Source organism: Erythranthe guttata, chromosome 12 (genome assembly GCF_056151865.1).
Source record: "Erythranthe guttata isolate IM_541 chromosome 12, IM_541, whole genome shotgun sequence".
Taxonomy (NCBI): domain Eukaryota; kingdom Viridiplantae; phylum Streptophyta; class Magnoliopsida; order Lamiales; family Phrymaceae; genus Erythranthe; species Erythranthe guttata.
In genome coordinates, this window is record NC_142544.1 from 13,979,518 (window position 1) to 14,002,632 (window position 23,115).

General features: G+C 36.3%; 2 protein-coding genes and 1 long non-coding RNA gene across 4 annotated transcripts; all 3 read left to right on the forward strand.

The window, feature by feature from the left end:
* Nucleotides 1-401: 401 nt before the first annotated feature.
* On the forward strand, nucleotides 402-1,191 carry LOC105973967 (kirola). Its single transcript, XM_012999014.2, is given in 3 exon segments — nucleotides 402-559; nucleotides 750-878; nucleotides 881-1,191. Coding segments are annotated over 3 exon segments (348 nt in total). The 5' UTR covers nucleotides 402-471; the 3' UTR covers nucleotides 1,012-1,191.
* Nucleotides 1,192-11,882: 10,691 nt separating this feature from the next.
* Nucleotides 11,883-14,211, forward strand: LOC148766536 (uncharacterized). Of its 2 annotated transcripts, XR_016034806.1 has the most exons (3): nucleotides 11,894-12,305; nucleotides 12,381-12,414; nucleotides 13,965-14,211. It is a non-coding gene; the product is annotated as an uncharacterized LOC148766536 (long non-coding RNA). The 2 variants fall into 2 exon arrangements; XR_016034807.1 differs by lacking the exon at nucleotides 12,381-12,414 and having other exon boundaries at nucleotides 11,883-12,305.
* Nucleotides 14,212-21,942: 7,731 nt separating this feature from the next.
* Nucleotides 21,943-22,934, forward strand: LOC105964138 (uncharacterized). The gene is made up of 2 exons (XM_088826826.1): nucleotides 21,943-22,236; nucleotides 22,509-22,934. Exons 1-2 carry the CDS (start codon nucleotides 21,994-21,996, stop codon nucleotides 22,932-22,934), a joined length of 669 nt encoding a protein of 222 aa, XP_088682952.1. The 5' UTR covers nucleotides 21,943-21,993.
* The last annotated feature ends 181 nt before the right edge of the window (nucleotides 22,935-23,115 follow it).

The following is a 23,115-nucleotide window of genomic DNA, read 5'->3' on the forward strand; positions in this document are numbered from 1 at the left end:
GATTTTTTAACGATTTTTTTCGAAGGCAGGGATTCGTGTTCCCTTTTTTTTTTTTTTTTTTTTTTAACGCCCCAGTTGAGTATGATCAACCGGGCTCTGATACCATGTTGGATATATTTTGCGGAAGTATATGAACAATATTAACAAGGAAATAATTGAGGAGTACGTATCTCCTACATATTTTACTCTTGCTAATACATGTTGAATTACAAATACAATCTTACACCTATTTATACTAATCTAGGCATAAGTAGTACATGCATCATAATAAATATATTCATCATGAATCCTAGATATACATGTATCTAAGTATTCATGTATTTGTCTATTCATGTATCCTATCATACATTGTACATGCATGTGGTACACTTCTAGAAAGTGCATTAATTCCAACATTCCCAAATAGACATAAAATCGGACGGAGATGTATTCCACGAGATCTTCAGAGAAAGACCACACCACATATCTGATATGAGCCCTGCTCACATTCAAAACTGCGATCTACACGACGGCGAGTGGGGAACCGTCGGCTCAATCATCTACTTTAACTACACCCATGGTAACTAATTTCGATAATTTTTATGTTTCCATTAGTGAAATTTTAGAATGATTGTACAGTTAAATAACCTCTGTAGCAAAATTCTTTAATACGTTTTTTACTGAGCTGGGACCAGAATAAATTATTATTTAAGTAAGGTTATTAATTTATCGAGGTTTTCCTATAAATAATATATATTATTTTGTATCAGATGGTAAAGAGAGGGTGGCGAAAGAGATAATTGAGGCGATAGATGAGGAAAACAAGTCGGTGACATTCAAGGTGATTGAAGGAGATCTGATGGAGCTTTACAAGACGTTCAAACTAATTGTTCATGTTGACACAACCTCGTCACTTGGACTTTGGAGTACGAGAAACTGAACGAGGATGTTCCAGATCCGCACACTCTCATGGAGTTTTGCCTTAAGGTCACTAAGGATATCGAGTCTCACCATCTCACCGCCAATGCTTAATTAATTAATTAATTAACATTAATGATGCTATGAATATATGTGTGTATGTATTGTGTTGAAGTTATGTACTTTGTGATGTTAATTTTGTTGTTAACGGATGTTGGTGTCCCTATCTTGTGCAAAGGTTATTATGTACTTTGTGATGTGATCAATAAATGAGTCTTGCCATCATTCCAATAATTACATATATAAGTGTGCATTCCTGAGATATATCAAAAGAAAAAAAAAAAAAAAAAAAAAGTAAAATGTCTCGAACAAAGGGACACCGACCCTCCCATGTGGAGATCTTCTAGCCGCTTCGGCTCCGAGAACTTTCAGTAATTTTCACCACATGGTTAAATCTGGATTATAGTTTTAATACCACTGTTAGAGACCCATGCGATAGCACAAACTCCCCGCTGATATGATATTGTCCGATTTGGGTCAAGTCTAATTTGCTCTTGGGTTTCCCTAAACGGTCTCATGTCGATAGAGTTGTTACCCCCTTCTTATAAACGAGTGATCTTTAATTCCCATATTATAAAATTAATATGGGACTATATTTGCACCTCAATAGATAGTTCTACTTCTATTCAGTCAAGTTCAAGAAACGATAATTTTCTTATATCGTACAAAATGAAATACATCGACAAGAAGAAAAAAAAAAAAAAAAAAAAAAAAGAGAAAGAGAGAGTAAAATTGGTAAAAGGAAATAGTGGATTCAGAGTGAATCTATTATGGATAAATACTTTAGTGAATTTCAATCAACTTCAGTATGATTGAATTTATTTAGACCCGATGTTGATTGAATTAAATTGGATCCAATCCACATGTAGTTCCCTTCTTCATTTTGATATCATACCAATTATATGAACTTTTTTAAGGAGGTATATCAAAAAACAAGAAGCATCTTACTTTTTACGCAACATTTAAATATATTAACACCAAGCGATGTATATGCAATAATATTATAAATGGAAGAAATCTTTTTAGTTGCCTAGTCGCTACTTAAAAGATATTCTCACCAACGAAATTGTTGACTTGTATAAACTCAACAATTTTTAATTACATAGTGGCTATTATTTACAATCGAATATTAATAGAAAATATCAACCTGATGATACTTAGATGATGCTAATTAGTTAGATTACCTGATGTAGTGTAAAAAACGAGTTGGGAGAGCAAAGCAGATCAGTAGCTTGACAACTTGATGATCCTGAGGTCCCTGCAAAATGAGCACACATGAACTAAGCTGGGGGTTGATCCGGCCGAAACCCCTCCGACGCTCAAGTCCGACGTGCTGATCATAGAAATAGTCCAAAGAATACATATTATAGTATTGCTCAGTTAATAGGCCGTACCTTATGGAATGAGTTCAAATGTGTATTTATAGCTTAGTTGAGATTGTCGGGCCCAAACCTTGCTTGAAGGTGATTGGGCCTCGGTGATAGTGGTCTTCGATATTGGGCTCGTGGCCCAGTAGGTAAATAATTTGTAGGCCCATTGGGTTGAGCCAATTAGGCATATCATTAAGCCCCCCACTCTCGAGTCGATGTGGGGGCCATGTTGAAATGGGTGACATATCGTGTCGAGAGTAAAAATTGTAGTAGTCGATGGTGTGCGATAACGCGTTGGAGCGTGTGTCGGAAGGGCGTGAATGGGCATTGGTGCATAGCGCGACCAAGTTGTCGCGATGTAAGTTAATTGAGTCGTCGGTTTTGTCCCGCGACGATGTAGTAGCGAATTATCTCCCCGTGGGAGTTGTCTCGTCGCGGGGTAATAGTGTTGATCGAGTTATCTCCTCGTGGGAGTTGTCTCACAATAATGTAGTAGCACGGATCAAGTAATCTCCTCGTGGGAGTTGTCTCTGGGGTAATAGAGTTGATCGAGTTATGTCCTCGTGGAAGTTGTCTCACGATAATGTAGTAGCACGGAGCTAGTATTCTCCTCGTGGGAGTTGTTATTTTTTGACGTTGTCAATGTTTTGACGCGTTGCTTATATGTGTTTACATATAGCCTTGTGCGTGATGTACTTGAGGAGGGGATCAGACTCTCAAGATTTTTTTTTATGGGGGTCGTGCCCCTTGTTAGACCTCGTGGGTCTTAAGTATGTTTGGACCGTGGCCACGTTTTAATGAAGGACCCATCGAAAACAAGTAGATAAATTTGAGTAATCAAGCTGGCCAGGCTATATAGATTCCCATAATATTTCTAAGTGTTTCTAGGGTTGTAATTGTGCTAACTTGAGCTTGTGATTATATAGTGAGTTTCGGGCGAGTTCTCTCCTCATGGGAGTTGTCTCGCAGCGAAGTTGTAGAATCATTGGACGACGCGCGACTGATGAGTGTGCGGATTGATGTCGCTCCGAGCGATTTCTCTCCTCGTGGGAGTTGTCTCGCAGCGAGTCTTATTATCGAGCGAGGTGGCTGTACGTGGGAGTTGCCTTGCAACGGATTTGTAGTGTCGAGCGAGTTGGCTCCTCGTGGGAGTTATCTCGCTGAGGGTTCGTAGTACAGAGCGAGTTGGCTCCTCGTGGGAATTGTCTCACTGCGGGTTCGTAGTACCGAACGAGTTGGCTCCTCGTGGGAGTTGTCTCGCTGCGGGTTGTAGGACGGAGCGAGTGGTCTCCTCGTGGGATTTTCCTCGCAAGGGGTTGTAGGTCCGAGCGAGTTTGCTCCTCGTGGGAGTTGTCTCACTGCGGGATGTAGGACAGAGCGAGTTTGCTCCTCATGGGAGTTGTCTCACTGCGGGATGTAGGACAGGTGCTCCTCGTGGGAGTTGTCTCGCTGCTGGTTGTAGGACCGAGCGAGTTTGCTCCTCATGGGAGTTATCTCGCTGTGGTTATGAGGCCCGAGGGAGTTGGCTCATCGTGGGAGTTACCTCGCAACGGGTTATAGGACGGAGCGAGTGGTCTCCTCGTGGGAGTTATCTTGCTATGGTTTCGTAGACCCGAGGGAGTTGGCTCTTCGTGGGAGTTGTCTCGCTGCGGGTTGTAGGACGGAGCGAGTGGTCTCCTAGTGGGAGCTGTCTCGCAAGCCCCCCACTCTCGAGACGATGTGGGAGCCACGTCGAAAAGGGTACCGGATCGTGTCGAGAGTAGATCGGTGTTGTAGTGTTTCTTTAATTGCTGGCGTGGTGTGGAGAAATAATAATTTGTATTTATCCGTTTGAGCGCGTGCGCGATATGATGAGGCGCGCTGGAGAGTTCGAACAATTTGGTGGAGCACGTTGAAATTTTTGCGCGATTTGGTGAAGCGAGGTGAAATCTACGCGCAATTTGGTGGAGAGTAGCAAAAGTTGTGCCCAATTAGGTGGGAGCGCGCGCTCCAAGGTGGCCTTGGGAGGCGCGCGCGCGTGGGAAGGTGCGCGCCTTTTCCCTTTTTTTTTTTTTTTTTTTTTGCTGCTGTCGCGCGTGCAGTGCACGCGCGCGTGCAGTGCACGCGCGCGTGCTGTGCATGCGCGCCTCCTGTCTTTTTTTTTTTTTTTTTTTTTTTTTGCTGCTAGCGCGCGCGTGCTGTGCACGCGCGCCTCCTTTCCCTTTTTTTTTTTTATTTATTCTCCTTTTTCTTCTTCTTCTTTCTTCTTTCTTTCTTCTTCTAATTCTTCTTCTTTTACTCTCTTTTTTCTTCTTCTTGTTCTTGTATTTTTTCATCTTCTTTTTTCTTCTTCTTTCTTCTTCTCTTTTTTCATCTTCTTTTTTTTTTCTTCTATTTTTTCATCTTCTTCTTTTTTCTTTTTCTTTCTTCTTCTGTTTTTTCATCTTTTTCTTTTTTCTTCTTCTTTTCATCTTCTTATTTTTTCTTTTTCTTTCTTCTTCTCTTTTTTTTTTTTCTTTTCTTCATCTTCTTCAGGGGTCTCGCGTGCGCGATTTCTCCCCTTTTTTTTATTTTGGTGGTTGATGTGCACCTCTTGGGATGTTCTATTTTTTGAGTAGGAAGATTATACTCGTCTCTTGCAATGTGATGTGAACCCACTTGGGGTTGAAAGGTAAAGGTAATGCCCAACCTTGGGATGGGTTAACCACCCACTGTAGGATGAGGCGCTCGAGACCTATGGTCTGAGGTGACAACACTTGTTGAAGCTTTCGCGGTTGTATGTTGAAGGTCCTTGTCGGTTATATGAATCGTTAGAGGAGCAAGTAGAAGGTTATATTGTTGAAGTTTCGGCGATCATACGTTGAAGGTCCTCTTCGGTTATCTAAACCGTTCGAGGGGGGGCGGAAGTAGGCCCCCAGAGAGTCGATGACCCATGGCGAGCAAAATATTTTGGGGGCACTATAAACCCTTAGGGAGTCGATAACCCTTGGCGAACAAAATATTTTTGGGTTAGATGTAAGCCCCAAGGGAGTCGATAACCCTTGGCGAGCGAAATATTTTGGGGGCACTTTATACCTCCAGGGAGTCGATAACCCTTGGCGAGCGAGATATTTTGGGGGCAGAGGTAAGCCCCTAGGGAGTCGATAACCCTTGGCGAGCGAAATATTTTGGGGGCAGATGTAAGCCCCCAGGGAGTCGATAACCCTTGGCGAGCGAAATATTTTGGGGGCAGATGTAAGCCCCCAGGGAGTCGATGGCGGTGGTGCCATAGGTGGCTCCACATGTGGAGCAGGTGCTGGTATCGCGTTGGGAGCATTTGTTCCCATCGTGGCGATATATTGGGTCATGGTTTCTGTGGCAGCGCGAGTTGAAGCTTCTGCTATCATGCGTTGAAGCGTATCCTCGGTTATTTGAACCATTCGAGGAGCAGAGAGTGGTGGATCGGCGAGTGGTGGGTCCCGATGGGGGATCACCTGAACCTCGCGAGGCAGATCCATAGGACGTGGAGGAGGTGGCAAGCCAGAGCCTCCACAAGGTGGGAGGTCGTTAGCTGTTACATTTTCTCTCCGAGCAGACGCCTCAGGAGGATCTTGTTGGCTACGTGATCTCGTTTACATCGTTCCCACAGACGGCGCCAAAATGATGATGCTAATTAGTTAGATCACCTGATGTAGTGTAAAAAACGAGCTGGGAGAGCAAAGAAGATCAGTAGCTTGAAAACTTGATGATCCTGAGGTCCCTGCAAAATGAGCACACATGAACTAAGTCGGGGGTTGATCCGGCGGAAACCCCTCCGACGCTCAAGTCAGACGTGCTGATCATAGAAATAGTCCAGAGAATACGTATTATAGTATTGCTCAGTTAATAGGCCGTACCTTATGGAATGAGTTCAAATGTGTATTTATAGCTTAGTTGAGATTGTCGGGCCCAAACCTTGCTTGAAGGTGATTGGACCTCGGTCATAGTGGTCTTCGATATTGGACTCGTGGCCCAGTAAATAAATAATTTGTAGGCCCATAGGGTTGGGCCAATTAAGCATATCATTAATGCTATATTCAAAATGTATGCCTAAGAACGTTGTTCGCCAAAATAAGGAAAAGAGCATCCCTTATTGTTTACATGAAGGGCAAAAATTATATGTAAACATATCTTGTTGTTCAAGATTTGTACCTCCAAAACTTGTCCTTTGTTGCCGGAAAGTTTCACTCCGACCACAAATACTAGGGTTGAGTCCGGTGTGCAGGAGAATTACGCACTTCAAATATTTGAAATGAGTGCGGTGGGATTCGAACTCATGACCTTTTATTTGGCCTCGTTCTGATACAACATTGAATGACCACCTCCACTAAAAGTTTAAGTTATTAGTGAAATGTGTCATTTATTATTAATATTTCCAATAAATCTAATTAAAAGTAAGGACATGCAAAATAACATATCAATATATATATATATATATATATATATATATATATATATATATATATATATATATATATATATATATATATATATATATATATATATATATATATATATATATAGAGAGAGAGAGAGAGAGAGAGAGAGAGAGAGAGAGAGGGTTAAGAAGTAGTTACCTTGTACAATTATGTTTATTTAGCCTAGATGATACTAATCACATTATATTGTACCTATGAAATTCCTTGTTTATCTCGGAAAATCACCCATTGAATCTCCTTTACAAACCATTTACTTAGAATAGACAACGTTGAGTTTGCAAATCGGCATAAAAAAAAACTTTTGTTCCCTCTCGATTCGTTCCCCACCTCACGACTTGAGCTCATCGATCTTCCTCGATCCTAAATTAAGCATCACTGTACAGAACTTCAGTAAAGCTGCAGAATCATAACTGAGTTCACTCTAATCACCAAATCCACCTTAGTGACGAGTTAAATCTGATTATTTAATAGTTGTATTCCGTTAAATTTAACAAGCGATATTATTTACAATGATTGTGGTATGGTATCCAAGTCTATCAATGCAATGAGGCCCAAGTCCATATAGTAACCAAAAGGGTCGGTATCCAAGTTAAATCGGCTTAAACGAATAAGTGAAATCAATCAAACATATGGTGAAGGGGGCTTAAGACAGGGGCGGCCCTCAGGGGGTTCTTGGGGCTGAAATATACGGGTAATTTAAGAAAGGATTTTTTTTGCTTTTGGGGACTAAAGTGTACAAAATTAAAAGTTTGGAGAGCGAAAGTGCATTAACTAATACATAAATAACAAAAAAAAACAGCTTAAAAAAAAGGGTTTATTAGGGATAACCCCTTGTTCATATTTTCTAATGAGGTAGATCCAATTAATTTTCCCCTTTTTGATATACACCCAAATATGCCAACTTGGCACAATATATTATTTATTTTTCCTTTAATACCCCTGTTTATTTTTGAACGGCATTTATTTCCTTAACTACGTGATATGAGATTACTGATTTGTTGCCTAAAATCACGGAATTGAAGAACGGCGTTTATTATCACAGCGTGCACAATCGGTTTTGAAGAATTTCTCCATCGATTCATCGTTTCCATCGGCTTTGAAAAAGTTTTCACCGGCGTGGAGATAGGTTCGGATCTGAGCGTTCATCGTTGTCCGTCGTTAAGCGGGTATGAACTTTTTTTTTCGTTTTTATTTTCGCTGTATTTGTGCGGGGGTTGTTGTGTTATGGTGGGTAGACATTTTAAGATTTGTGTTGATACGTTGATTATATTGGTAGTAAAGTAGATCGTTTCTTAAAAAAATTACGTCGTCACATATACATCCTTATTTTGTCTGATGATGTTTGTTTGGAAGAGGATTCACATAGTTGCCAGAGGATGGTTCACGCAGTCGGACCAAAGTTGTTTTATATGAGTGTCGTAGTTGGTTTACGCAGTAATCGAAATAAATATTTGGTGTAGTCGAGTTGATGAAGTTGAAACTGACTGATAGTTGTTTTGTTTGTTTACAGCAGTCGATTTTAATGTATTCGGTAGTACATTGGAATGTATTTGGTAGTCTATTTAATCAATTATTTGTATTCTGCATTTTTTAAGTTCATATGATGCTGAAGTTGTTATTTCTGATGATGATGGAACAGGGGGTGGGGGTGAACTAGTTGGAGCCGTTGATGCCACTGGAAGTGAGGCATTGAATGCAGGCTTTGTGCAGTTGTTCGAAGAAGAAGTCGACTGCATTCCTGATGATAGCGACGAGGACATAAACTCAATGAATTCAAATGATTCCGATGGTTGTTATTTTCCAAACCACCCTAAGATTTGATATGTTTAATTAATGTCGTGTTTACGATGTAATGGCTCGGTAACTTCGGTTAAGTGTTAAACCGTTGTAATACAGTAGTATACTATTATGAATACCGTATGACACTACCATTATCATTTTATTATACTATTATGAGATTATAAATATACTAGAGTTTTTTAACTCGACATATTAGTTTGATTGTGTTATGATGTGTTTTAAGTATTTTATCAAAACCCTAGATTGAAATTATGAGATTATTAATGTACTATTTTATTGGTTATGTTGGAATTACTTTACGTTGGTTTTGTTCTCAATGTTCTTGTCATTTCAGTGGTATATTGTTTGTAACACAATTTCATATCACTACTATAAACGTAATATACTATCATAACAGATTAATGTACTATATGAAATTATTAATATACTATGTGGTTGAATAATACATGATCCATAGTCGATTAACGAGATCCATAGTCGAATTAGATCAATGAGATAGTCTATTACATGATATGGGATAGTCTAACAATATTAAAACACAAATCCGCCGCCATCACTTATCAGATCTAGGATTTTGTTGATTCTTCGGCCCAATAGTCAAATAACTAAACCCATAGTCGAATTAGATATATGGGATAGTCTATTAAATGAAATGAGATAGTCTATTAATTTTAAAACACAAATCCGCCGCCGTCACTTCTCAAATCTAAGGTTTTGATGATTCTTCGGCCCATAGTCGATTAACAAGATCCATAGTCAAATTATATCAGTGGGATAGTCTATTAAATGATATGAGATAGTCTATTAATACAGATGTAATTCGACTATGTATCTCGTTAATCAACTATGGGCCGAAGAATTATCAAAACCCTAGATTTGAGTAATCCTAGATTTGAGTAACCCTAGTTTGGAGCAGTGACGACGGCGGCGACGGCGGCCAACGACGATATCACTCCTAAATTGATTGTTACGACCTTGGAGGCGGGAGCGGCGGAGGTCTTGGTCGTTTTTGGCGGTCTTGGAGGTGGAGGTGGTCGGATGTGGTGGTGGTGGAGGATTAGGCGGTGGTGGAGGTGTTGCTTATGGCGAATATCGTTGTTATCGTCGTTGGCCACCGGCGACAACGATAACGGAGGTGGCGGCGGTCGGAGGGAAGCGGCGAACCCGGCAGGAAAATAGGGAAGAATTTGGGAGTGCAGAAAATCGTCAATCGCCGGTGTATAAATTTCTGTTTTTCTTTGGGACGTTTGCAGATTTTGGTAGTGGGTTTGTGGGGATAGTGTTTTAACGGGAAAATAGGGAGGGATTTGATATTATTTCAAAAGTTAAAGTAACGGGATTTGTGGGATTTGATTGAGAGTACTGATGTAATTTAGAAAAATATGGGTTTTTATCAAAATGACAAATTTGAGTTTGGGTCTACCCCTATTATTTGTAAGACTAAGGGGATTTTTTTTACTACAAAATTTAGTACATTTTATTATAGTTAATGGTCGTAATAAAAAACATTTTTCTATTAATGTATGCTGGTTAAAATAATATTATGAGAATAAAAATACCACATTATTAACGTCAAAAGTCTTATTGCATTTCAATAATGAATGGAGTAAGTGGTACATTGATTACGTGAAACTGTCCTATAATTTATGGTGCAATGAATCGATGATTTTGACACGCAATTGCAATTTAATCGGTTGGACAATGGTGCAACTAATATTATTGAGCAACGGTGGTGAACAATCGGGCACTATATATATATATATATATATATATATATATATATATATATATATATATATATATAATATATATATATATAGGGTTTTTTGCAAGGACCACCCTTGTGTACTCTCGAATTGCCGAAAAAAACCCTGTGTTAAAAAAATTAGCACAAACCCTCCTATGAAAATTAGTCAAAGGTAATAAAGACCCTTCGAGCTTGACGTGCGATGCACTCGCGGTTTGAGCGTTTTTTGACATGAAATGGCCCAAATAACCTTTAAATTTCTTTAAATTAGAAATTTTGAAAATTACAAAATCACCCCAAAGTTTTCATATGCCCAGAACGAAGTTTTCAAAAAGTTTAATTCAGTCCCTAGTGTTTCCAGAATTGCCCTCTTCAACCTCAAGATTACGCCTTTCCTTTCTGGCCCCAAACAATCATCTTTGCCACACCATTAATTCAGAAGATTTGGACCATAAACATCTCAGCCCCACATCTGCAGCTATAGAATTATCCATATTATCAGGTTTCACAACTCACCGCACTGAATTTCTCCCTCGACATTCTGTAAAATCTCAACTTTGCTTTGTCTGAATTTAGCACAACCCACTTTTTGTAGCACTGAATAACTCAAAAACACTTTGAATTAGTTTTCTAAATGAAGAAGTTTATCGGGGGTGGGGAGGTGGATGTGGTGTTGGTGCGGACGCGGCGGTGGAGGTCTAAATAAAAAGAAGGTGGGGATAGGTGGAGAAGATGATGGGTATGAGCGATAATTTATTATTATTTTTTTTATTTTGATCTTTTATATTTAGTATATATATATATATATTTTGAATTTTGTTTAGGGACAAGTACAGATAAATCCCCAACTCAAAAACAAACATACGGGTCAGTCTCTAGTAACGTTTTACTAGCGGGTCAGTCCCTAAAGCAAACATAAACATGTAGTTCAGTCCCTGACCCCACTTTTTTCACTTTATACACTCTCTCTCCTCTCTCCTCTCACCTCTTTCTTCTATTTCTTCTACACTCTTTCTCTCTCCTCTCTTCTCTCTCCTTTTTTCTTCCATTTTTTCTCTTCTGTTTCTCTCTCCTCTTCCTTTCCTCATATTCTCTGTTACTACTTTTTGTTTTCCGACCTGTAACACCCCACATTTTCGAAACCCTAATCCCTAACCAAAATTTCATAACCCGAAAATTCTCACGTAGGAATTATTAGGAATCTATTCACTTTATTAACTTATGTGCCTTAAGTGCCTTATTTGCTTAGACTATTAATCCTTATATGCCGATTTGATTTTATGCCTTATGTGCTAGGAATTTATTGATAATTATGTGCCAACTTTATTTCGGTAATTATGTGCTTAAGTGGATTAAGTATTTATAATTGTGTGCTAAATTAAATTATGTGATTTATGTGTATAATTAAATTGTTTATGTGATTTCATGGTTTAATCATAATTACATGCATAATACATGCATATATACGTACATGTATGCATACATATATGCATATGCTATATAAGCTATGTTACTCTAGACTATAGGTATGTGTATTTAAAAATATGTGTGTGTGTTTTCGGATATGTGTGTGTGTGTGAGTTAATTAGTAATTTTATTAATTAAGAAATAAATTAGAAAAAGATGCATGCTTGTCCACTTGGCAAAGAGTGAGGATTTACACTAATCCTACACTCAAGCATGCTAAGTCATCCCAAGAGACACCCATCTATCTTCATCTTCTTACACCTACACCCCCACTTGTCTTCTCCTCACCATCACCACCGTAGCACCACCTCCTCCATCGGCCAACACCTCAAAATTCATCAAGAAAAAAAATAGAGAAATCAAAATGCAAATCCCCTATATAAGCTTCACCCTTGAATATGCCAAGAACACCATCAAAAACACTTGCCCTCTTACGGGAGAATTAAACTCCTCCCAACTTGATATCAAAGCTCTTACCTTCTCCATTCAACTAGCTTGGTTCAATCTTGGAGCCACTTCTTGAAGGAGGTAACATTGTATCCTTGTGTTCTTCATTTTCTTCATCCTCCTTTCTCTCTCTAAAAACCCTCTTTTCTTTTGAAGGTTTTTTCTTTCTTCGGCCAAACACTCTTGATAGGTAAGAAATCTCGAATTTATTGCTGCAATCGAAGGGTATCATAGTATGGAAAATGATTTTTGAAACCACCTAAAAGATTTCCTCACTTTTCGAAAAATTAGGGCTTTTTGTGTAAAATCCGAAATTTTGTGCTAATCTTGATATTTGTGTTATTGCATGTCTAATCCATGTTATAATCTGTGAATCTAAGCATTTTGTGTTTAAAGATTTAATATTTCGAATTTTTGGGAATTTTGGAGAGAGAAAATGAGTTTTCAAGATTTTTGGGGTTGCATGTGTAGATCTATGAATCTTTAGGGGCAATCTGCGATTTCTTGAAATTTCAGCATGAAAAATGTTTTCACCTTTAAAATCTCAGTAGGAGAAAATGGAATTTTGTTATTTTCTATTTGGCCATAGTTTGGGATTAATATTTGTTGGAAAAATCATTTTTAGCTTCAAACACTACTTGCCGAGTATTTTAATTTTTATAAATCCGATTTTTAAGGAAACTGCAAAATTCTTTTTGCATCTGTTCATTTAGTCAGTTAGGTAGCCTATAATTAAATTTGAGAATTTTTAGATGCTATTTGCTATTATTTCAAAATATTGCTTGTGCATGTGTCATAAATGGAACTTTTGTGTTCTAATCATTATGCCTTGTGTATTAATTGTGGGAAGGTGAATTGATGGTAAAAAAATCTGCAGCTGAACTATGTTAAGGGGCTGTAAGAATTTTAATTCATTAAATGAATAAAAGTGGGAGAAATCCCATAAATGAAAAGATAGAAATGTTGGTGCTTTAAGAGCATGGTTTGCTAATTAAATGCTAATTAAAGTGTATTTTGGGGGCTGCATGTTATGTGTGTGTATGTGTGCCGTGTGTGTGTGTATGTGCTGCTGTGTGCGTGTGTGTTTTATATAAATACATAATATGATAATAATGTGAATTATGTGATATGCTTAAATGGCTATATGTATATGTGTGTATGGTATGTGTGTGATTGCCGTGTGTATGTGAGTATTATGTGGATAATTAAATTTTATTTGTGTGCTCGTTGATTGATATTTGTGATGTGGTAAAGTGTCATTTCGTTCTAGAGTCTCATTCGTCTCATGGTCTTGCATAAAAAAGAGATTTCATTTTTACGAAAGGAAAGGTTAATGGAATGCTTGGGTTAGATAAGTCGGGATACGGGGGGCCGGTATTCCAACCATAGTTACTATAGTTAAAGGGGTGGTTTGATTCCACCAAAAGAACGGGCTCAGAATAATATGCTTATCATCCAAGTAAAGAAGTTAATTTTTGACGGATCCGAACAACAGAAAATGTTTTCATTCATGCATTTGCACGAAAAGGGTAAATTGGTAATTTTCAGTATTTGCGTCGATTTACGTGCTTAAAATGAAATTTCGTGTTTATGTGTGTGTTCGTTTGCCGACGAATGGTAAGGTGTGATGCTTATGTGTATATATTATATAAATACGTAAAACCATATTTTAAAACCTCGATATCCATTCGGATTTCTTACTAAGCTTAATAGCTCATATAGATACTTCTTTGATTGCAGGTAGTAGTAGGAATCCCTCAACGGAATGGACCGAGTAGTGGATCGGAGTCTTGGCCGGAGGTTTTTGGAGGGTCGTACGAGGGGTCTATAAATTATGCTTATTTCATTTTGGTGATGTAAACTATAGATAATTTCCGTATTTCCGTTTTCTTTAAACTCTAATATTTCCTCGTTAGGGGAATTAAACTCTTACCCTAGTACGTGCCTTATTTTGATATTAATATAGTTGGTCCGCTTATTTTGATAATTGCATTTCTTACCCGAAAATCCCTATTCACCAAATAGCTTTAAACTCTGATTTCTTTTCGAACCAAAAGTGAAACCATAGTTAGATAAATGTAGCACTCGAATAATAATCTCCCTTTCCAAAGTTATTTCTAAACGAAAGATTTTAAACAACCAAAATCACCCTAAGGAGTTTTAGAAATTCTCAAGGTTTTTCAAAAGTTTTCAAATGACCCAAAAGGATATTTTAGAAATTACATTTTGGTCCTACTCGAAAGTTTTAAAATTTACAAAGAGATCCCTTTTTGCTTCCGTTATCTAAAGTTTTCCGATAAACCGGTTCGATTTATCGCCCGACCCGAGGGGGGTGCTACACGACCGCGAAAAAAAACTGAAATTTCCCACAATGGCAGCAAATGGTGAATCAAACCCCATCGCCGTTGGTATTATTGGAAGTTGTCGGTACAGTGATTATCTGCACATCATTTCCATTAAGAATGATTCGACTTTAAAGGAGATCTATGAATCTATCTTAATGAAGTCGAACGATATACATCCCGACAAATTGGTGCTCCAATACTTGGCTCCCCGTGAAAGAATGTTTGTCACACTAACTTCTGACGAAGATGTGGTGAATATGGTTACATTGCATTTGGTAATGCACATGAGTGTGGTCGACGTTATGGTGAGCCGCACTGATGAACTTGATGGGCGCAGAAGGAGGACCCCCAGCAACGGGTATGCAGCCATTCTGTTGTATGTATTTTCAATTTGTTTATGTGATCATAGCATAGAATATAATACTACATAGTATCGTGTTACTATAGTGATAGTATAGAATAACTAAGCTCGTAGTATCATATAAGGCTACTAATAGTATGGAATGATTGTATATCAAGTATCTTATAAATTGAGTTCTCGTATGCAAGCATTCCACTCAAAGTACTTATTTCAATTGTTACAATTTATTTGTAGTCCACTGTAATAATCCAATTTGTTTCATTGTTTTTGCATTTTCCAGTGAGTCTGTGAGTTCCAACAGTCCGTTGCAAATTGAGTACAATCCGGTTGGAGATTCAATTGATGCATGGAGACATTGCATACGCGGGGAGAATCAAATTTTCAAAGATGCTAATGATTTTAGGTTTATGCTAAAAAATTACTGCATTGCTAACAATCGAACCTTTAAGTACAAGAAAAATGATCAACAAAAGATCATAGCCGTATGCATTGTTGAAAATTGCAAATGGAGGGTTTATGCATCAGTTCATAAATCAGACAAGTTATTCGGCATTCACAAATGTATTCTTGAGCACAGTTGTGGTGATGCTACTCTTCGTACAAGGGGTCATCCCAAAGCCGATGCTACGTGGATTTCGCAACTTATGAAACAAAAAATGAGAGATGAGCCAGGCTACAAACCAATTGCTATTTTGAATGAGGTCCAAAGAAAGTACGGTGTGGAGCTTAAGTACTATACGACGTGGAGAGGTAAGGAAAATGCAATGTATGACATTCATGGGGATGAGTCGAGCTGTTATGATAAACTGAGACGTTATTGTCGTACACTAAAACAGAATAACCCTGGTAGTTGTGCTGATTATGAGATTGACCCTCAAACTCAAAAGTTTCTTCGGATCTTTATTATTTTTGGAAATTCTATTTTGGGTTTCCACCATAGGTGTAGGCAAATGATATGTTTGGATGGGACTCATATTAAAAATAAGTACAGAGGTTGCTTACTTTCTGCTGTGTCCAAAGATCCAAATGATGAATATACACATTGGCCTATGCAATTGTTGATGCCGAGAATGATAGAAATTGGGAGTGGTTTTGTAATAAGGTGAAAGAGATTCTTGTTTATCACAATGGGGGTTTATTGAAAAATTACACAATTTTCTCTGATCGTCATTCAGGGCTTATTAAAGCCATTCCACTGGTATTTCCTGGTAGCAACCATGCTTATTGTTTGCGACATTTGGAGGATAACTTTAGAACAAAGGTTCTAAGATCGTATCCATTGCACAACAAAGCATATTGGGTAAGTGTTCTATATAAGGATGCAATTGCTCGTACTCGGCAAGAGTTTGAGGAACATATATCTCATATAGTTCAATCAATGCCTCGTGCGGAATCATTTATCCGAGACTCGGATCCCAATCGTTGGGCCAATGCATACTTTTCTGGGGATAGATGGGGAAAATAATGAACAGTAACCAAGTTGAATGCTGGAATGGTTGGGTTAAAGATGAACGATCTTTGCCAGTTCCATCCATGAATGATATGATACGAATCAAAATAATGAAGATGATAGGTAATCGATGGGAAGATTATTTAGTCATGGCTGGTACAGTGTGTCCAAGAGTTGAAAAGAGATTATTAATCAACTATACGGCCTCTCGCTTATTAAAATATACCAGATCCAGTGGTACGCGTTATGAGGTGTATGAAGAGGATAAGTCGTATGGTGTTGATTTAGAGACTAGGACCTGTACTTGCAAATCTTGGCAGTTGGATAAACTTCCGTGCAAACATGCATGTGCATGTATTGAGTCGAATGATATTCGGTATTTGAATTTGTTGATCCTTGCTTCCGGGTTGATTTGTACAAAGAAGTATACAAGTACACAATTAATCCAATTCCTTCTTTTGATGAGGAATTTGATTTGTACAATGCACAAACAAATCATGGCCCGGAAGATGTATTTATTAATCCACCTGCATCGAAAGCTCAACCAGGCCGTAGAAGGACAAAAAGAATTCCATCGCAAGTCGAAACCCGTGCTACGAAGTGTGCACGGTGTGTTAAACCTGGACATAATCGTCGTACGTGCAAACAACCAGTCCCGTAGAACTCTGTTTCTACTTTCTTTTTATGTTGTTTGTACTTTGTTGACATGTACTTCGTACTATTTATCCATTTGTATGTACCATGATATGACTGTTTTAGTTACAATAGAGCGCACTGTTTTGGTTACAATAGTATTGTTGTTACGCTGATATGGTATAACGTACAACATAATATAGTTCACAGAAGAATCATAAATGAATCAATTTGAATTTTATGACCGTTACAATAATATAGCCGTTATTTTTGTTGTCAGAACTTATAAAAAACATCTAATTATGTTCATTTGCTTCTCATTCATGGCTTCTTCCAATAGCAACTCTCAAAAGAGTAGCTTAAAATATAAAAAAGATAACTGCAAGCGTCGTGATTGTGGGAAAAAAGCAATAATCATGGTTTCGGAGACAAGTTTGAATCCAGGGAGGCTATTTTATTGTTGCCCAAACCATGGCTATTCTCATTGGTGTGAGCCATTTCAAATTGGGCAAACTTTCTCCCACAACTATTCTCGATATGAAGAAAGTGAAACTACGAGTGGATCGACGAACCAAGTTCATCGCGAAAGTAAAGTGAAGAATTCCAGAGATGAAGCTGGAGTAATTCAAAGTTTGATAGTGTTAAACCTAGTAATATTTGCAGTTTACATGATTTGTCAAACCTATGTAATGTTTCTTAACTAACCACCGTAACAATACAAGTTAAAAGTTAGTGTCGTGTATTGTAGCTCGTTAATCGTATTGTAATGTCAATGTGTAAGTACTTTGGGTACTTACAAATAAATTAACTCTATCGATGAATCAATTATTGTTGTTCGTAAGAAATGTACTCATACAATATAGTGATAGTTATTGTTCTTCTACTGTTCTGTATATCACGTTCACAACTCACGCATAGATCGTACAATATCTACGTATTATAGTTCCCACGAGATAGTCCTTATGTACTGTACTAATGGTACCCTTGTTATAGTATCATTTGGGGTCAACACGACCATAGAAAACCATCTCATCCCTCATTTATTCATTTTGTGACTCATTTACAAGAATTGAGACAACTTGGGAGTTGATAGGTATTGAATATGGTCACTTGTGATGAAAACAATCACTTACTTATACATAGAAGCCTTGTACATTAGTAGTGTATCGTGTAAGGAATTCGATACATTTGTTCCATTTTGGACGCCAAAGTCAAACCTAACCTGAAAAAACCTTACAACCTTAATTTAAAACATATTATATGTCTTTCCCACACTTATGGATCACAAATGTATAAAAAAATATCGAGCAATTCAAGCCATCAATATTATGGTATTGATTGGTCTAACGACTAGTATAATCGGTGGCGTTTATATGGATGGACGGAACCGTTGTTTTGTATCCGTGTGCCAATGATATAGTACTTATGTACTTTACTAATAGTACCCTTGTTATAGTATCATTTGGGATCAATACAACCATAGAAAACTATCTCATCCCTCATTTATTCATTTTGTGACTCATTTACAAGAATTGAAACAACTTGGGAGTTGATAGTTGTTGAATATGGTCACTTGTGATGAAAACAATCACTTATACATAGAAGCCTTGTACATTAGTAGTGTATCTTGTAATGAATTCGATACATTCTTTCCATTTTGAACCCCAAAGTCAAAACTAACCTGAAAAAACCTTACAACCTTAATTTAAAACATATTATATGTCTTTCCCAAACTTATGGATCACAAATGTGCAAAACAAATTTGAGCAATTCAAGTCATCAACATTATGGTATTCCTCATTTTAGGTAATGGTATAGATGGGGTAGGTTATACGCATCGACTAGAAACTAACAAAGTATTAAAAACTAATTTGCAAAACACCTACACTATTCAAAATAGGTGTCACAACACCACAAAAAGGGGACAAGTTTTAAAACCATCATCGCACGAAAACACTAATCTAAAAGTACTTGTTCATGCAAAGACAGTCAAAAGCATATTGTTCGTGACAATCACAACCCAAAAACACCAATAAAACATATTGTTAAAAAATAATCAAAAATAATTTTAAAAATTGTTCAAAATATTTTCAAAGCATCAGCATCTACTGACCCTGTATCCACGCCCTGGTGCTTTAAGAAGACAAGTGCTAGTTTTGGACGGAGTTTTTTGATCAAGCAAGTTTTCGCCTTTTCCCAGGTCTCAGCGTCATCTCTAGCATGGAAATATGCCCACATGCAAACAAAAATCCCGCAGTCATCATTCCCTTCCTGTTGTCTGCATCCTTCTACCCATTCGACATGTGAAGGTATATCCAACACGGTTTTATTTTCAATCACCCTGCTATAATAACTCGCCTACAAAAATATACTATTATATTAGTATACATGTATTTTGATTACCATATTGCAGCACCGTTCAATCACAGTACCCAAACTATGGATTAATAAAACATATACCACATTCCCCAATATATAAATTAAAGAAGTAATCATCGATTGAAGGACTTACGATATAATTTGCAATTCCTGGGCTCGTCGGAGAATGGGCTACGGAGTTCCAATGCCGAATTTTTTTTCCGTTTGGGTCCAATACAAGCAAGAACCACTGATTTTTGGGATTTATAGGTATCAGAACATATTTTTTGCTGTAGAGACGTGCTATTCCAAGCTTCTCAACTGCGGTAGATCCAAAATATGTTAAGCTCTTTAAAAAGGTATCCAACTCTGTATCACCCATCTTTCTGAAGTCCATTCGATCTCGTGCCAGTATCTCATACTACGAAACATAATAAAAAAAATATAAGATAAACCAGTATACACAAAATGCAACATATTTGTTAAACCAGTTTATACCTGGGCAGGGGTCTCGAGATAATCAATCTCATGCCCATGTTCATCCATGATCGCTTCGGAATTTAACATACTCGTGTATATGTCGATGTGCTCCCCACTCAGATGCTGATCAACACATATGCTTTCCAGTCAATACGTTTGGGCCTCTTTCGATCACAATTGCACTACACTAGAAATAAACATGTACTATTTGTTTAGTACGCCGATACTACATAAGAAGTTATTATATACCAAATGTTCAGTAAGTTAGTGATTTTACCTCAAATCAACATCAACGAGGTACCCAACCAGTACTGCCCTTTCTACATCAATAAGGTCATCTCGACATACATAGTCTGTTCTCCCTTGGTACGTAGAATTATCTACGACAACCTATATCCAAAGGAATCATTAGTAATAATAATAATAATAATAATAATAATAATAATAATAATAATAATAATAATAATAATAATAATAATAATAATAATAATAATAATAATAATAATAATAATAATAATAATAATAATAATAATAATAATAATAATAATAATAATAATAATAATAATAATAATAATAATAATAATAATAATAATAATAATAATAATAATAATAATAATAATAATAATAATAATAATAATAATAATAATAATAATAATAATAATAATAATAATAATAATAATAATAATAATAATAATAATAATAATAATAATAATAATAATAATAATAATAATAATAATAATAATAATAATAATAATAATAATAATAATAATAATAATAATAATAATAATAATAATAATAATAATAATAATAATAATAATAATAATAATAATAATAATAATAATAATAATAATAATAATAATAATAATAATAATAATAATAATAATAATAATAATAATAATAATAATAATAATAATAATAATAATAATAATAATAATAATAATAACATCAGAAGAAATGCCATTACCTTTTTTTATACCTTCTAACTACAATAGCACTACCGTTGTGTAGTAAGATTTATGTTATTTAAACACATCTAATGCCCAAAATCAAACCCTTGTTATGACCAAAAGTGATTTGGGAAATACTAATATTTCAGACGAATGATACCCAAGAGCGAAAGTGTTCAAAATCATGCAATTGAACAGAAAATGAACAATTTTTGCAAGCATAAACAAGAAAACAACATTTTATTGGAACCCGTTGTTCGATTTTTTTATTTCAGAAAACCCCAAACTCGCCGTTCGATACTACCCACTACTGGAAATGTTCAAAATCATTCAATATGAGAACATGCAGTTTGTTTTTTGCTAACAGCAACAAAAAACAACAACAAATTTCCTTCCCCTTGTTTGTCTTCACCATTCTTCTACTTCGAAAATTATTACTTTAGTTTCCTGTCTACTTTCTGCCTTGTTGCGGTTATTTATACAAGCAAACAAAAACCGAAAAACCTGAAGAATCGCTTGCACGAAGAAAAACTGCCCGAAACCGCTGAGGAAATGGTTCGAAAATTGAATGACAACGGATAGTTAAAAGGTATGGAGCGTGATTCTCTACCGGCGCGTGAGAAAGTAGGTGAAAAGTTTTGTCAGAATTTGCAGGTAATTTCAAAATAAAGTGAAGGGTTTTTCGGTCTTTGCACACCAGTTAGTGAGTTAAGTGCATATTTATGTTTGATTTAGGGTCCAATACGCTTAAAAAATGTTGTTGGGGACTGACCCGCACTTTATGTTTGGGTTTAGGGATTTATCAGTATTTGCCCCTTTTGTTTATTTAAAATCAAAATATTATTAAAAATATTAAGGATAATTTAGTCAATTCATGTAAGTCAACAGCCAATTTCGAAGAATGAGGCAGTGTGCTTTATAAATCATAACATCGGGGGTTCCTTGCTAATTTTTTTAACATAAGGGTTTTTTCAACAATTCAAGATTACACGGGGGTTATGTGCAATTAACTCATAATATATATATATATATATATATATATATATATATATATATATATATATATATATATATATATATATATATATATATATATATATATATATATATATATATATATATATATATATATATATATTTGTTATCTAGCCTTCCAATTAGTTCACAAGTAAATTAAAAGTTGTCTTCCACATAAATGGACAACCCGAAATCATCAAATTCACCGCCACCACCTGCCACCACCACCACCACCATCTCCGGCGGCGGCAACAAAAAAGCAGTGGAAAACTTGAAATCACTGGTAATGAAATGCGCCATGGCCTCCTCAACTCCGACGAAGCAACTCACTCCTCCGCAGAAAACATTCATCGAGAATCGTATTCAACAACTCGTCCCCACCATTAACACCACCACACCAGATCACCCCTCCTATGCTTTGGTATTACCACAAATAATTATATCTTCTCTCTTTCTTTATCATTACATCATCTGTGTGGCATAGCATTTTTTAAGATTTAATTTTTTTAATTTTGCCTCTTCTGTTTTGGATTCTTCTCACCGATTGCATGTCAATTTTCTTACTTCAATTTTTCAAAAAATAAAAATAAATAGTAGTATTTTGTCTTTCCTTGTTTTTTTTTTTCATTGATTTATTATAAATTTAAATAAGTTAAATTTAATAAATAATTTTGGTGGGACTGGGAGTAACAGATGATCGAGAATGCAATAAAAGAGTTGAATGAAGAAGGCCGGGGTTCAAGCGAGGATGCCATTTCCAACTTTATTTTTAATCAATTTAATAATAATAATAAGTTGGGTTGGGCTCACTCTGCACTCCTCAAACACCATCTGGTAAAGCTGTGTGGGAGTGGCAATCTTGTAATTACCAGTCCTGATCAAGGGTTTTATGCATTGACCACCGGTGGCAGTAGCCATAGCCGCCGTAGCTCGAGCCCATCATATAGTTCAACAACCTCCTCTACCACCTGCTCTGAATCTGATGATCCTACTTTTACACCGATTGGCATTGCTGTTAAATTGGGAAGAAGGAAGAACAATATTAAGTCAAACAAAAAGTCAACGCAATCCAGACGCAACAGTACTAATAAGTTCAAAGCTGGTCGCAGAATAAAATAAACTATATTATTATTATTATTATTATTATTATTATTATTATTATTATTATTATTATTATTATTATTATTATTATTATTATTATTATTATTATTATTATTATTATTATTATTATTATTATTATTATTATTATTATTATTATTATTATTTACTCCACCTGATGTTTTCTGTTTTCAATAGCTAG